Below are 16,534 nucleotides of genomic sequence, written 5' to 3'. Positions count from 1 at the left end.
TTTGTCTTGTAGTTGGTTTGCTGTTCTTTCTCTGCTTTCTCCAGGTCAGCAGTTAAGTCCTCAATTTTTGCTTGTTCTTGTTTTAAATATTTTTATTGAGAAATATTTGCACACTTACAGGCCAAGCATATTATACAATCACTGGCTCACACTAACATCACATAGTTGTGTATTCTTAACCATGATTATTTTTAGAACATTTGCATCACTCCAGAAAAAGGAATAAAAATAAGAAGAAAGAACTCATACATCCCATACCCCTTATCCCTCCCTCTCATTGACCCACAGTATTTCAATCTACCCAATTTTTACCCTTAATTTATTTATTTATTATTTTATCTGTATTTTTATTTATTTCTTATCTGTATTTTTTAACTCATCTGTCCGTACCCTGGATAAAAGGAGCCTCAGACAAGGTATTCAGTCACAGTCACATTGTAAAAGCTAAAAATCTTCTTCAAGAATCAAGGCTGCTGGAACACAGTTCAACAGTTTCAGGTATTTCCCTCTAGCCACTCCAATACTCCAGAAACTAAAAAGGGGTATCTATATAATGCACGAGAATAACCTCCAGGATAAGCTCTTGACTCTGAAATCTCTCAGCTACTGAGAGATTTGTAAAAACTTATTTTATGTCCCAGCATATGATCTATCCTGGGGAACGTTCCATGTTCACCAGAGAAGAATGTATAATCTGGTGTTCTGGGGTGTCATGATCTATATATGTCAGTCAGATCTAATTTGTTTATTACATGTTTTAGGTTCTCTGTTTCCTTGTTGATCCTCTGTCTGGTTGCTCTATCTACAATTTAGGGTGGTATATTGAAGTCTCCCACTATTATTTTTGAACTGTCTATAGCTCCCTTCCGTTTTGCCAATGTACTTTTCTCTTCATGAATTATTCCTTTTATTAACATGTAGTATGCTTCTTTGTCTTTTTTTATACTTAAAGTCTATTTTATCTAATCTTAGTATAACTACTCTGGTGTTCTTTTCGTTATAGCTTGCATAGAACATCATTTTCCATCCTTTCACTTTCAATCTATTTGTGTCCTTAGGTCTAAGATGTATCTCTTGTAAATAACTTATAGATGGATTATATTTTTTATATTCATTCTGCCAGTCAGTATCTTTTAATTGATGACTTTAGTCTAAAAGTATTCAAAGTTATTAATGTAAAAATAGTTCTTGAATCTACCATCTTATCCTTTGTTTTTTGTCAGATCCATATATTCTTTTCTTTCTTTCTTTTTATCCTTTAAATTACCCTTTGTTCTAGTTTGCTAGCTGCTGGAATGCAATATACCAGGAATGGAATGGCTTTTAAAAAGGGGGAATTTAATGAGTTGCTAGTTTACAGTTCTAAGGCTGAGAAAATGTCCCAATTAGAAATGTCCAATCAAAGGCATCCAGGGAAAGATACCTTGGTTCAAGAAGGCCGATGGAGTTCAGGGTTTCTCTCTCAAGTGAGAAGGCACATGGCGAACACAGTCAGGGCTTCTCTCTCTCGGCTGGAAGGGCACATGGCAATTACGGCGTCATCTGCTAGTAATTGGTTTCATGGCTTGTGGTTTTATGAAGCTCCCTGGGAGGCGTTTTCCTTCTTCATCTCCAGTGGACTCTCCACTTTGTGGTGCTGCAGCATTCTCTGCTCTCTCTGACTCTCTCATTCTCCTCTTTTATAGGACTTCAGAAACTAATCAAGACCCACTCAAATTGGGTGGAGACATGTCATCCCCTAATCCAGTTTAACAACCACTCTTGACTAAATCACATCATCCAGGGAGATAATCTCATTACAGTTTCAAACATACTTGAATAGAGATTATTCTACCTTTATGAAATGGCATTTATATTAAAACATGGCTTTTCTTAGGGGGCATACTTCCTTTCAAACCAGCACACCCTTACTGGTACTCTTCAATTCTGTCCTCTCCTCTAAACTTCCCTCTCCCGCTTTTTTTTTTTTATCTTCAGCTGACAGGACTTCCTTTAGTGTTTCTTGTAGGGCAAGTTCTCTCAATCTTTGTCTGAAGATTTTAATCTCTCCATCAGTTTTGGAGGACAACTTGGCTGGCTAAAGAATTTTTGACTGGAAGCCTTTCTTCAGGATTTTAAATACATTGTACCATTCCTTCTTGCCTCCATGGTACCTGTTGAGTAGTCTGAAGTCAGTCTTATTCTTATGTGTTTTCTCTTGTAGGTAGTAGATTGCTTTTCTTATGCTCCTTTCAGGAATTTCTGTTTCTCTTCGACATTTGACAGTTTGTCTAGCGTGTGTCTTGATGTAAGCCTATTTGGATTTACTCTATTTGGGGTTTGTTGGGCCTCTTTGTTTTGTATATTTATGTCTTTTATAAGGGTTGGGCGGTTTCCCCAGTTATATCTTCAGCTAACCTTCCCAGCCATTCACTTTTTTCCTCTCTCTCCAGGACACCAAAGATCCTTACATATGTGTGACTTTTGTTCTCCCTTATTTCCCTAAGATCCATTTCCAGTTTTTCCATCTTAACATTTGTTCTTTCATGTGCTCTAGTTCAATTGTTTTGTCTTCTAGGTCACCCACTCTTTCTTCTGCCTCTTTGAATCTTCTTGGTGTGTCTGTAGTTTATTTCCAATTTGTTCTACTGTGTCTTTCATCTTTGTGAGATCCTACCATCCTTCCAATTGATCTTTCAGAGTCTTCTTTATGCCCTTCCAGTGTCTTCCTGACATCCTCTGTTTCTTTATAAACATCCTTGAATAGGTGTTCCATATTGTGTCCCTCTGGTGTTTTAATCCAGTTGCCTGGCTGGACTACCTCTTCTTAGATCTTCACATGCTTTGTGATTTTTCTGTTGCATTTGGGGCATTTGACCGTCTTAATAAGGTTATTTTGCAAGTTGGTTTTCCTCATTCACCCAAAACTCTGCATTTATTTGGTTTTGCATTGAAGGGTCCCTCTTGCACTTGGCTGGTCAGTAATTTGCTTCCAAACCAAGGCCCAAATCTCATGTAGGGGGTATAGTTCTACCTGAAGGGTCTAATAAAAGATAGGCAGGGGTGCAGAGCACTCACCCATGGTGCAGGAGACCTGGGCTGGATTCCCAGCCCATGTACTCCCCAAAAAGTAAATAATAAAATAAAACAAAATTTTATACACACATACACACACACACAACACAAACAAATATAAAACAGCACACCTCATTATTAGTAGGCCCCCAAATCAGACGGAGATACCCCAAGATATCTTGAAAATGAACTTGGACTGGTACCCACAGAAGGGAGAGAAAATTTAAAAACAAATGAATAAAAAATAAGAAATACAAAATAAATGAAACTATAAATACATATCTAAGAATAAAAATAAAAACAAAAAAGTAATAGTAAGTATAGAAAAAATGTATTTAACCAAACAAACCTAGACAGATAGGGAGTTTGCAGATTGCACTTGCTGCTTCTTCCTAGCAGGTTGCACTCCTGAGGCGCCCCCTCCCCTCAAGTCTGCCCCTTCCTGAGCATTGGCCAGCTGGGAAGATGGCCTGTGTGGCGAGTGGCTTGAGTGGCTGCTTCCCGTGTGCAGGATGGGGATCTAATCACGGTGGTGGGGGTGGGGGTGGGGTGCAGCTGATCTGCAGCACCCAGTACCTGGCAGATCCTCCATTCACGGCACCTGGCTGTGTGACTGTTCCCAGTGCCTAGGAGCACAGCTTTTCCTGGTGGACTGCTAGGCATGCCTCTTGGTTCCCCATAGGCATGGCCAGCTGTCAAGCTGCTCAAGGATGTGTCTTTAGTCAGCCTCTGGGACAGGCTTGAGCAGAGGAACAGTGTTTCCTCAGATCCACATCTTCCTACATGTCATGGCCAGTTAGACCCATCCTGCTCTTCCTGTCCCGATCTCCCTGCGTCTCTCCTCTATGAAATATTGGAGACCCTCTTCAGTCATTCACCCGCCCTGGGACTGCTGTCCTGGTCATCTTTTCCCCATCTCCTGTCTTGTCCCACAGAGCAGGGGTGAATCCATTCCATCCTACTCTGCCATCTTTCCAGAAGTACTGTGGCATTTTTAATTCTTAAGTTATTTTAAGTAAAACAGTTTATCCTTTAAAAGTAAAATGCCACTGTAACTGTAACAAGTTTCAAATAGTTCATTTAATAAAATCCAAACTCCTTACCCCTTGCCCACAAAGGTCCGCCTGATCTCATCTCCCCCTGCCTGCCTCACTGACCTTGTTCTGAGCATTCTTTCCAACATTCTCCTCTATAGTTTTTCATTATCTATTCTTTCTGCCTGGAATGTTCTTTCTTCAGATTTTTTCATGAGTAGCTCTTCTAACCATCCTGGTCTCTTCACAGAGAGATCACCCAAATATGAGGTGACCACCATATTTACTTCTGTCATTTCTGTTTATTTTATTTTTATCATAGCACTTACAATCACATGATATTTTCTAGATTTATTGATTCCCCCCACTAGGAATATAAAGAGTTTGTAAACTCTGTGCTGTGAAGAGCAGAGTCTTTGTCTCTTCAACGCTATTTTCCCTGTGCCTAGAATAGTGCTAGTATGCAATAGTTTTAATTCAGTTCTTTTTGGATAAATGATATGTGAGTACAGCAGTATATGTATTAAGAAAGTGAAGATTTTTCTCCCATATATATCCCCCCCATTTTCCAGAAGTTGCTTTATTTTATTTTTTTATTTTTATTTTTTTATTAATTAATGGAAAAAAAGAAATTAACCCAACATTTAGAAATCATACCATTCTACATATGCAATCAGTAATTCTTAACATCATCACATAGATGCATGATCATCGTTTCTTAGTACATTTGCATCAGTTTAGAAGAACTAGCAACACAACAGAAAAAGATATAGAATGTTAATATAGAGAAAAACAATGAAAGTAATAATAATAGTAAAAAAAAAAAACCTATAGCTCAGATGCATCAGATGCAGCTTCATTCAGTGTTTTAACATGATTACTTTACCATTAGGTATTATTGTGCTGTCCATTTTTGAGTTTTTGTATCTAGTCCTGTTGCACAGTCTGTATCCCTTCAGCTCCAATTACCCATTATCTTACCCTGTTTCTAACTCCTGCTGGACTCTGTTACCAATGACATATTCCAAGTTTATTCTCGAATGTCGGTTCACATCAGTGGGACCATACAGTATTTGTCTTTTAGTTTTTGGATAGGCTCACTCAGCATAATGTTCTCTAGGTCCATCCATGTTATTACATGCTTCATAAGTTTATCCTGCCTTAAAGCTGCATAATATTCCATCGTATGTATATACCACAGTTTGTTTAGCCACTCGTCTGTTGATGGGCATTTTGGCTGTTTCCATCTCTTTGCAATTGTAAATAACGCTGCTATAAACATTGGTGTGCAAATGTCCGTTTGTGTCTTTGCCCTTAAATCCTTTGAGTAGATACCCAGCAATGGTATTACTGGGTTGTATGGCAATTCAATATTCAACTTTTTGAGGAACCGTCAAACTGCCTTCCACAGTGGTAGCACCATTTGACATTCCCACCAACAGTGGATAAGTGTGCCTCTTTCTCCGCATCCTCTCCAGCACTTATCATTTTCTGTTTTGTTGATAATGGCCATTCTGGTGGGTGTGAGATGATATCTCATTGTGGTTTTGATTTGCATTTCTCTAATGGCCAGGGACATTGAGCATCTCTTCATGTGCCTTTTGGCCATTTGTATTTCCTCTTCTGATAGGTGTCTGTTCAAGTCTTTTTCCCATTTTGTAATTGGGTTGGCTGTCTTTTTGTTGTTGAGATGAACAATCTCTTTATAAATTCTGGATACTAGACCTTTATCTGATATATCATTTCCAAATATTGTCTCCCATTGTGTAGGCTGTCTTTCTACTTTCTTGATGAAGTTCTTTGATGCACAAAAGTGTTTAATTTTGAGGAGCTCCCATTTATTTATTTCCTTCTTCAGTGCTCTTGCTTTAGGTTTAAGGTCCATAAAACTGCCTCCAATTGTAAGTTTCATAAGATATCTCCCTACATTTTCCTCTAACTGTTTTATGGTCTTAGACCTAATGTTTAGATCTTTGATCCATTTTGAGTTAACTTTTGTATAGGGTGTGAGATATGGGTCTTCTTTCATTCTTTTGCATATGGATATCCAGTTCTCTAGGCACCATTTATTGAAGAGACTGTTCTGTCCCAGGTGAGTTGGCTTGACTCCCTTATCAAAGATCAAATGACCATAGATGAGAGGGTCTATATCTGAGCACTCTATTCAATTCCATTGGTCGATATATCTATCTTTATGCCAATACCATGCTGTTTTGACCACTGTGGCTTCATAATATGCCTTAAAGTCTGGCAGCGCGAGACCTCCAGCTTCGTTTTTTTTCCTCAAGATGTTTTTAGCAATTCGGGGCACCCTGCCTTTCCAGATAAATTTGCTTATTGGTTTTTCTAATTCTGAAAAATAAGTTGTTGGGATTTTGATTGGTATTGCATTGAATCTGTAAATCAATTTAGGTAGGATTGACATCTTAACTATATTTAGTCTTCCAATCCATGAACACGGTATGCCCTTCCATCTATTTAGGTCTTCTGTGATTTCTTTTAACAGTTTTTTGTAGTTTTCTTCATATAGGTTTTTTGTCTCTTTAGTTAAATTTATTCCTAGGTATTTTATTCTTTTAGTTGCAATTGTACATGGGATTCATTTCTTGATTCCCCCCTCAGCTTGTTCATTACTAGTGTATAGAAATGCTACAGATTTTTTAATGTTGATCTTGTAACCTGCTACTTTGCTGTACTCATTTATTAGCTCTAGTAGTTTTGCTGTGGATTTTTCCGGGTTTTCAACGTATAGTATCATATCGTCTGCAAACAGTGACAGTTTTACTTCTTCCTTTCCAATTTTGATGCCTTGTATTTCTTTTTCTTGTCTAATTGCTCTGGCTAGAACCTCCAACACGATGTTGAATAATAGTGGTGATAGTGGACATCCTTGTCTTGTTCCTGATCTTAGGGGGAAAGTTTTCAATTTTTCCCCATTGAGGATGATATTAGCTGTGGGTTTTTCATATATTCCCTCTGTCATTTTAAGGAAGTTTCCTTGTATTCCTATCTTTTGAAGTGTTTTCAACAGGAAAGGATGTTGAATCTTGTCAAATGCCTTCTCTGCATCAATTGAGATGATCATGTGATTTTTCTGCTTTGATTTGTTGATATGGTGTATTACATTAATTGATTTTCTTATGTTGAACCACCCTTGCATATAGAAGTTGCTTTTTTTGACACTTTGGTTTATAACCTCGAAGTCTTTTTTTTTTGTAGCGTATCCCATAAGTATTGCTTTCATAAAGCATCCACCAGGAGTATTATGTGTGAACATGTATGTATGTACCTATGCTAGCATTTCACTGGAAAAGAATCTTAGAATCTGGATCCAAGGATATAGTCATTTAAATTTTCATAGATAATTGCCAAATTGTATGACAATTTGGGTTATACTGATGTATATTCTTATCAATTGGTGTGTAAGAGGGCCTATTTTCTTAAATTCTTCCTAACTGGAAGAATTAAAATTATTTAAAATAATTTTTTTATTTGTTAGGTTAAATTTGGTATCTTATGTTAGTTTGCACTGTTGATTATTTATGAAGTTGAGCAATTTTTCGTGTTTAATGATAATTTGATTTTGGTGAATTTCTTCTCTTATTTGTAAGAGTTCTATATATAATCTGGATGTGTGTAAAATGATCAAACCATTTTCTCTAAGTCTTTTGCTTATCTTCTAACATTTTTTAATGAATTTTAATTATAGTTTGAGCAAGTCTGTTAGTCTTTTCCTTTATATCATTTTGGGTCCCATATAATGCTACACTTAAAAAGATTAAGAAAATAGAGAGGGTGCAAGGGTACTTCAGTGGTAGAATTCTTACCTGTCATGCAGGAGACCCAGGTTCAGTTCCCGGCCCGTGCACTTCCCAAAACAAAGAAACAAACAAAAATTCAACAAATGGTGCTCCAATATTGGGATATTCACATGGAAAAAGAATGAAATCTGACCCCACCATCCAGCATACCAAAAAAAGTTAAAAAAAGATTAAGAAAATATTCTGATATGTTTTCTTTAATTATAGTTTTTATTTAACCTTAATATGCCAGGAAATTTTTTTCCTGATGTCAGGTGAGAATTTAGCTTTTTGCAAATGGATATTGTCCCTTTACTGTACTAAATTTTCATACGGAGTTGTAGTTGTAGAACCCTGTATTCCATTTCATTGGTTTATCTATAGCAGAAGCAGAAGTATTTCTTTTTTGTAGCTGCACATTTTTAATACCTTGAAAGGCAACTCTGCATCTACCTCCCCAGTTTTTGTTGTCTTTCAGAAAAAAATTATTGAATATTTTCAAGCATGAGCTTAGAATCAGTATTAGCTATTAAGGGTTTTGATTTCAACTGCAGGTGAATTTGAAGATTAATTTGGGCATATCAATATGTACCTATACAGGAGTAAGAAGGGATCTTTGGTAAAGTATCATAGTTTTCTGTTTCTTAATGTGTTTATTCTGATGTTTTAATTTTAAAAATCATGGCTTTGCAACATTGCTAATGACCATAACCAAAACTTCTCAAACAAAACTGAACATTTTTGTGCGTTCTTTTTTTTTTTTTTTTTTTTTTTGCCATTACCATTGTCAAATTGATTATATTAACACCAAGCATAAAATATTGATGGTTATTAAAGGAACAGAATTATATGATTTTTCCTTGTTAAAAACAAGGTTGAATTTGCTGTTGGGTTATGCTTTTCCAGACTAAAATGTTGATGGGTGAAGTGATGAGAGAAGCTGCCTTTTCACTTGCTGAGGCCAAGTTCACAGCTGGGGACTTCAGGTAAGAATTAAAAATGGGGTGTTTTGAAAAAACAAAGTGCTTTTTATTCACAATTCCATTTAGAAACCACTTTTAACTTTAAAAGTATAAGTGCATTAAATGCAAATTATATAGTAATAATAAAAAAGAACATTTTTAACCTTACCCCCTTAACTACCACTGTTTTTTATCCCCATCCACATGTATCTTTTATATAGGTACAGACCCAGGATACTTAGCGTCTTATGTTCTATTTTCTTTTTTTTTTTTAATTTTTATTTCACACATTTGTTTATTATATTTACAGTTTATTGTTGATGCAAAACAATTCCATAAAATGAGAAGCTATGAGGAATCAAAGCATAGTTATGTAATTTCAAAGTAGATATTAAAAACAAATGCAGGCATATAAATGGGTTTATTAACACACACACACAGTAGTGGGAGGTCTAAAGATCTTGTTTCAAAAGATGGCAAATACATGCCTTTTTTCTTGAATACTGTGTCCACATCAGAGACTAGTTTATTATCAGTGTGTATTCATGTGAACCAAAATTTGTTTCTAAAAATATTTTTCAGACTGAAGCTGTTTAATAAATTATTCTTTACAGAATTAAGCCTGCTCTTAGGCTTAGTGCCAGTTTCTAGCCATCTAAAAGCTGAATGATACAGAAAGTGATCCACATGTGGCTATTGTGATTCTTGAAGGTTGAAAAATGGTATTTTCTAAAACAGTTTAAAGAGATTATTGCAAACTTAATCATGCTGGTAGGCTTTTAGTTTTAACAGTCCAAATACTTGGTCTTCTGTCTTGGGGTTGATAATTAGTTTGCCTCATAGTTTCAAGATTTTTAAGTATACCTCTCCAATAGATCACTTTTATTTAAAATTATTTAACATGAATAGAACTAGACAACAGCATTGGGACACTGTGAGGTTGTACTTATGTCCACTCTATGGATAATCAGGTTTATAAGTTGATTTAGTGCTCTCTGGTTGGATGGGACTGTCTGTGAAACCATGCAGCCTCTACTTCACCATGTAGGCATGGAGTGGAGAAGATCCCTGTCTCTCATGGCTCTTGCACATGTCGCCGACTACCTGGCAGTAAGTGCGACACCACATCCAGTTTTCCTGAGGAAAGAGTTCTCTGAAACAGTGGAGAGACTTCAGCTAGGGTGCATGGGTGGTTCAGGGGTAGAAAGCTCGCCTTCCATGTGGGAGACTTGGGTTCAATTCCTGGACCATGCACCTCCCCCCAAAAAACATAAAACTTCAGCTAGTATCTATCAGGATGGTGGTCAGGACTGCCTCTCTTAACCAAGGACGTGGTAGGGAGAGTGAAATGACAATGAGACCAGGGCACCTCTGCTCACTGGGTGGTGGCAGTCAGTGAGTTGATTTAGGTTGCTAGGTGAGCAGTGGCCCTCGTGAAAGAATTACTGTTATATGCCTGCTTGAGTAAGATGATCAAGCTGCATCCACACTGCCCCAGCCTGGCCATCATTACCCTGAGCAGTCTGTCCTTCTTTCAAGCCTTGAAGTTCTGGGACATGGTTGGGATGGCAAAATCAACTGGGCACCTCTTTGCAAACCCTGAGGAAAGTCTCTAGCCTCCAATGATGGCAGTTCATGCTATTCTGAGTTTCTTTAGGCCCTTGACACCAATTTTGGGACAACTGGAGAGTTCTACTCAACATTTACTGTTATACCCTACAGTCATACAAATTGCAAACAGTTCCTCCATTTTGTCACTTTCCTGTTAATTTAGTTTGCAATTTCTCCTTAGCCCAGAAATTAGATTTTCTGGTCTCCCTCATTGCTTTCATGTCCAGGAAACCTCTCCCATACCCATCTACAGAGATGTTCATGAGGCTCTTGCCTCCTGGGCATTGGCCTCCAACCTCTGCATCTGAAGTGAGAGTCTCTAGTTCGTAATTGGCAACCTGGGCCAGGCCTTTGCCATCCATCACTTTGAGTACTCTGCTCCCTTCCTCTCATTGGCAGCTCCACCATGGCTCCATGGTGATGTATTTGGTGACAGTACCTGCATCCAAAGCCATGGCTTAGAGCTCAGTCCACATTGGCCAGGGCCCTGGGGGTACTCCACACTGATGAGATTTGGTGGGGCTTCTCTTACAGCCAGAGGACTCCTGTATACTGGCTGCCACAGTGTGTATCAGGCTGAGGGAACTCTGACCTCCTTCCTCTCTCCCAGCAATACTTTGGAGATTTTGTGGACACAGGCCCCAAACCATGTCATTCTTGAGCTTGTTGCATCTGCTGTGGCTGCTGGCTTGCTGGAGCATTCTCCAACCCTCACCTGGAGGAGACTTGGTTAGAGAGGGACCTATCGTTCATTCCTCCTGGTGCTTAAGACACTATCTTAGTGTCAACCTTCCCTCCTTTTTGCCACATTCTCCATTTTTTAAAATATTGTATCATAAACATTTTTTCATGTTTTCACATGCTGCATAATTTTTCTGTAGTCATACCATAACTTACTCTTTCTTTTAGTGGTTAGACCTTTGGGTTGATTTTCAGATTTTTAGAATATTAGAGAATGTGCAGTAAATATCTTCATATATATTTTTGATTCTGTTTATTTCCTTAGGATAAATTTGTAAGGATGGAATTGGTTAAAGTACATGAAGTTTGTAGCTTTTGTCATAGTCATTCCAGAATTTGCTTTACAAAGGGATTGTGCCAGTTTACATAGATTAAGTGATTCTAGTAACCCTGTACAGTAGATGGCCATTGTTCTTCTCACTTTATAAGTTAAATGTCTTCCTAAAGTCATGTGGCTAGTTAGGAGCCGAAGTGGAAGTTTACAGGGTTTCTGATTTTAGTTTTCTTTTCCTGATGACATGGTAATTTGTTTTTGGTAGCAGGTCTTATAGTAAGCCTGAGGGGCCATGGCCCTTTGAAGGGATAGACTTTTATTTTTGGCAGTATGGGATGGTAACAACTTGTAAAGATTTTTCCAGTAGAAGGAAATCAGTAGTGAATGAGTGGTATGGACTGTGTTTCAGGTAGTTATGGGGAGAACACCTTATTTTTTTATAATAACTGATGGTGAGTCAAACAAGTCCAGATAAAGTCAGATTAGATTCAGGGTAAAGGATTTGAACTTCTGTTTAACCATTTGAGCAGCAAATCCAGAAGGAGGGGCAGTTCTGTTTCTTTTTCCCAAAGTACATTAAGTGAATAAAAACCCCTGAAGTCACATCCATGCACATGTGACTGGAAAAGTGAGCATTCTGTGACTTTCAGAATCATTCTTTGTTGTTTTTTTTTGATTAATGTTTTGAATATTGTTCTTTTTGTGATATTTGAGGCCCTTCTTTGGCAGTAGAGGTTTTTCTCCTTTTTTGGAAAAGACAATTACCAAAACAATTTCTTGGTCTGATTTAGTATTGAAAGTATCCAACGGATCCCTGTAGTTTATTTCTTACTCTAAAAACAAAACTAAATGAAGGCTCTGTTTTCTGCAGCACCACAGTCATCCAAAATGTGAATAAAGCCCAAGTGAAGATTCGTGCAAAGAAAGATAATGTAGCAGGTAACTTTTCAAATCTTTAGAAGCCTTGGGGGAGAAAGGATGACATTTTTAAATTAATCTGTTTATACAGCAAGATCTTGATGTCCCATTTTCTCTCTTATTCAGAACAAGTTAATTTGCATTACATGTTAAAACCGTTGTAACAGTCAGATCCCTATCACTCAGGATAATTTGACTTTTAAATAGAAATGAACACTTAAGAAAGCAGGTTCCTAAATTTATTAATTGGAACCAGTTACAATTCCAAATTTAATAATCTCTTGATTTGATAATTTGATGAACAAGAAACCTAGAAAACAGGAATTAGGAAACTACTTCAGGGATGTTTTATGAATCCATATATGCTTATGTGTTTCACAGGAGTTACCTTGCCAGTGTTCGAACATTACCATGAAGGAACTGACAGTATGTAAAAAATGTTTTATCTTTTTAAATCTTTTAATTCCTCCTTAAATGAACCTTGTCTAGAAAATGGTGTTAGGGCGACCTTCTTGGAGTTTGGTGGCTCGAGTGTGAGAAGCCCTCTTACCTGATAAAGTCAGGACGTTAGAAGTTAATCAGAGAGTTTGTTAGGGCAGGGAGCCATAAAACATTCTACATATCTTAAAAAATATCAACTTAGAAATATATAAACGTATGGTTACTTGGAATTTTAAAAATACGAGCCTATAATCTTTTATTTGAGTATGAATCTGCTGATTATTAGACTTCTGGGTTCTTTCTGCATATGCCACACATAATGAATTGTTTATAATTTTCAGTTTGCGTTCCTTTCAAGAAGAATAAAATCTTAGACATTGATTCAGTCTGAATGCTAACTCATTGTACATTTTTACAGCTCCCTCCCAATTTTGTCTTTTTTCCTTCTTTTTTTTTTTTGCATGGGCAGGCACTGGGAATCGAACCCAGCATGGCAGGCGAGAACTGCCGCTGAGCCACCGTGGCTCACCCCCTCCCAATTTTTTGACGGCAGTTTTTTTTGATAGTAACACATCTTTATTGAGTCTCTCCAAACGAATCAACTTTTTGTTTTCAGACACAACAGTACTTTCTTTTGGTACTCACATTTCATTGGTTTATGTAGTACTTAATTACGTCTAATAACAAGTACAGTTTGAATAAAGTACTAGAGCATTCTAGAGAGGTGTCTATTAACAGAGTATCACTGTACTCTGGGCTTCAAGCAGTATGATTTACAAAAGGAATGGAGGGCATTGGTTAATCCATCAAGGTGATAAGTTGAAGGCTGGTTAAAAGTTTCTCCTATACTTAAGTTTAGAATGGTAGCTTTGTAGAAAACTTTATTCAGCAGCATGCTCCTGTAGTATTGAGGGAAAGAGAAAGGTTGTCATATCTGCATATAATAGGAATCAGTGAATTTGTCTTTCCATGTTCATTATTATTATGAATTAACTTCTTTTTGGTAATTTGTAATTATTTAATTACAAATGTTGTCTGATTGGCTCTTTCAGGTTATGAACTGACTGGTTTAGCCAGAGGTGGGGAACAGCTGGCTAAGTTAAAGAGAAATTATGCCAAAGCAGTGGAACTACTGGTGGAACTAGCTTCACTGCAGGTATGTAGCAGAAGAGCTAGAGAACTCCTGCAGTTTTATTTTGAGTGGAAAAGATTCAAGTCTTGAGTCAGTGCATGTTGCAATTAGTATTTTAAACTATTTCTGTGAACTTAGGCTAAGATCATTTGATTTCTGAAATGGTGGCTTCTGCATCATTGTCCTTACTTTTTATTACTAACAGAATGTTTATGTATTGATACAGTTTCACTCATTGCTATGTGAGAAAATCAAGAATTGATACTAAAATCCAGATGTAACATGGTTTATGCATGAAGGCTATTTTTGGGAGGGTCTTTTGTGACCAGTTAGTATAGCTCTAATTAAAAGTGCCCGAGTCTCTCCTCCATCTTTATGTCTTTATTTAGGTCTGATGTTAACAGTTGCAGTAGTGTGGAAATCATATAACCACTATAGAAATCTTCCAATAATTTTTTTTTAAGCATGCTGTGGAGTAGTGGTCTTGGTTCCCAGATGTTTTCTACAAGTGCAGTGTAGTCAAGTGAGCAGGGTGTGATTAGGAAAACATTGTGCTTTTGTTATTAATTTGTCCTCTTATTTTAGACTTCCTTTGTTACTTTGGATGAAGCTATCAAGATAACCAACAGGCGTGTAAATGCCATTGAACATGGTGAGTATAAGCTGCCATGGAAGTACTGTTTTCATTTGCTTCAACATTCCATCACACTTAATGCTGCTGCTAAGAAGCAGGCACTGTACAAAGCATTGAAGTTTCAAAGTAAGTAAGACATTACCTCTGTACTCAGTGGAAAGAAAGAAGTGTCATTAAAAATTATGGAATATTTTGTTTCTGGTTGTTCACGCAGTTAGTAATGGGTGCAGAGCATTTCTCACAAGCCTCCTGTTTTCTTTAGTCCTTTCCAGTGATGGAGAGAGATTTTGATTACATGAAGTATTTAACTTTAAATTTAAATTCCCCTCCCTTAGTTCTTATGTCTTGACTTGTTCTATTTGCCTTGATTTCTAAAAATAAATTTTCCTATTTTGATTATTTTCTCTCTCTTCCATTTCATTATTTTAAAATTATGTCTGCTTAGTGTTGATGTATATTTTTAACATTCATTAAAAGATTTATTTAATTTTAAGGTAAGAAAGGAGTAAAATCTGATTAGCAAAGTAAGTATTTTGATTGGGGCTCTATTAGTGTTAGAAAGGAAGTTATTTCAAAAATTAAAAACACGTTTCTTGATTGCTTGGTAGCACCAGGCCTTGTATATGGAACTGCAAGCAAAAGACAAATACATGTTAATAGTTCCCAGTCCCAAGGGGTTCACAGTTTGTAAGCTGAATAGGCAAGTCCTAAATAAAGTAGAACCTGATGACTAACATAAAACTGAACTTATTGCATTTCCTGTCCTTAACTATTTATTTAATACATTATAGGTTTACAGAAACATGAGGCAGGAAATAGAGTTCCCATATATCCCCCCTCACAGTTTTTCTGATTCAACACTTTGTATTCGTGTGGTACCTTTGTTACAATGGATGAAATAGTATTATAATCATTATACTATTAGCTATAGTTTAATAGTTTACATTAGGGTTCACTATTTGAGTTATACAGTCTCTAATTGACTTTTTTTTTGGCAGGGTCGGGGAGGTGTGTGCGTGGTCCAGGAATTGAACCTGGGTCTCCCACATGCAAGGCTAGCATTCTCCCACTGAGCCATCCATGCACCCTCTGATTAACTTTTTAACAGTGAATTGCTATTATATTTAAAATAATATCTGGTTCAATATTCATATATTCATATATATTCAGGGTATTCAATATTATACATAAGTTGTGGTCGATTGTATTATCATGTACATAGAAGACACTGTAAGGGCAGATACCAAATTATTTATAGTGATTGCTTTTGGTGGTTGGTTTTTATACTTTTTTTCTTTGTGTTTGTTTTCCAAATTTTCTGTATTAATTTTAATAAGAAAAAAATTAAGTAACCATTATACAAATGAGCACCAGCAATTTGAAAAAAGGGGGTTTGAAGTTTTCATGTCTATATATTTTCTCAAACTCTAGTCATCATTCCTCGGATTGAACGTACCCTTGCTTATATCATCACAGAGCTGGATGAGAGAGAGCGAGAAGAGTTCTATAGGTTTGTAGCAATTGGCAGTTACTTATTTTTTGTTTTTCATATTCCAAAGGCTCAATTTGCTGAGACTAGTTGCCTTATGTTTTTTAGAATTAGCACAGTTAATTCTGATAAATAAGAGATAATATGGCCAAAGGCTGTGGAGGCAAATCTATGTCAAGTTTTGCATATACCTAAAACATGTTATCTCCAACGATTTAGGCCTTACAGAGAAATTAATAGGCTAGATTATTCTTTAAAATGGAACCATAATTTAGATTGGATATCTCCTACATAAAAACTGGGGAAGAAAGTAGAAAGGATTAGTCAACAAGTACGTATTTTATGTTGAATATGTTCCAGGAGAAAATACTAAGTATTTGTGGGGACATTAGTAATAATATATAGTCTCTACCGTTAAAAATTCATCAAGTATTTGAAGAGAAA

General features: G+C 36.7%; 1 protein-coding gene across 2 annotated transcripts in view; it reads left to right on the top strand.

Moving 5' to 3' along the window:
- The window catches only part of ATP6V1D (ATPase H+ transporting V1 subunit D), a 51,600-nt gene that overhangs the window by 31,410 nt on the left and 3,656 nt on the right, over positions 1 to 16,534 (top strand). For both annotated transcript variants that reach the window (XM_077122777.1, XM_077122778.1), the window contains 6 exons: positions 8,795 to 8,874; positions 12,348 to 12,415; positions 12,776 to 12,820; positions 13,888 to 13,991; positions 14,553 to 14,619; positions 16,033 to 16,111. In XM_077122777.1, coding sequence (XP_076978892.1) covers positions 8,795 to 8,874; positions 12,348 to 12,415; positions 12,776 to 12,820; positions 13,888 to 13,991; positions 14,553 to 14,619; positions 16,033 to 16,111 — 443 coding nt within the window. The remainder of the gene's footprint in view (positions 1 to 8,794; positions 8,875 to 12,347; positions 12,416 to 12,775; positions 12,821 to 13,887; positions 13,992 to 14,552; positions 14,620 to 16,032; positions 16,112 to 16,534) is intronic.

This window comes from Tamandua tetradactyla, chromosome 12 (genome assembly GCF_023851605.1).
Source record: "Tamandua tetradactyla isolate mTamTet1 chromosome 12, mTamTet1.pri, whole genome shotgun sequence".
Lineage (NCBI taxonomy): Eukaryota > Metazoa > Chordata > Mammalia > Pilosa > Myrmecophagidae > Tamandua > Tamandua tetradactyla.
Note: the sequence above shows the minus strand (reverse complement) of the source record. Positions and strands in the feature narration are given on the sequence as shown.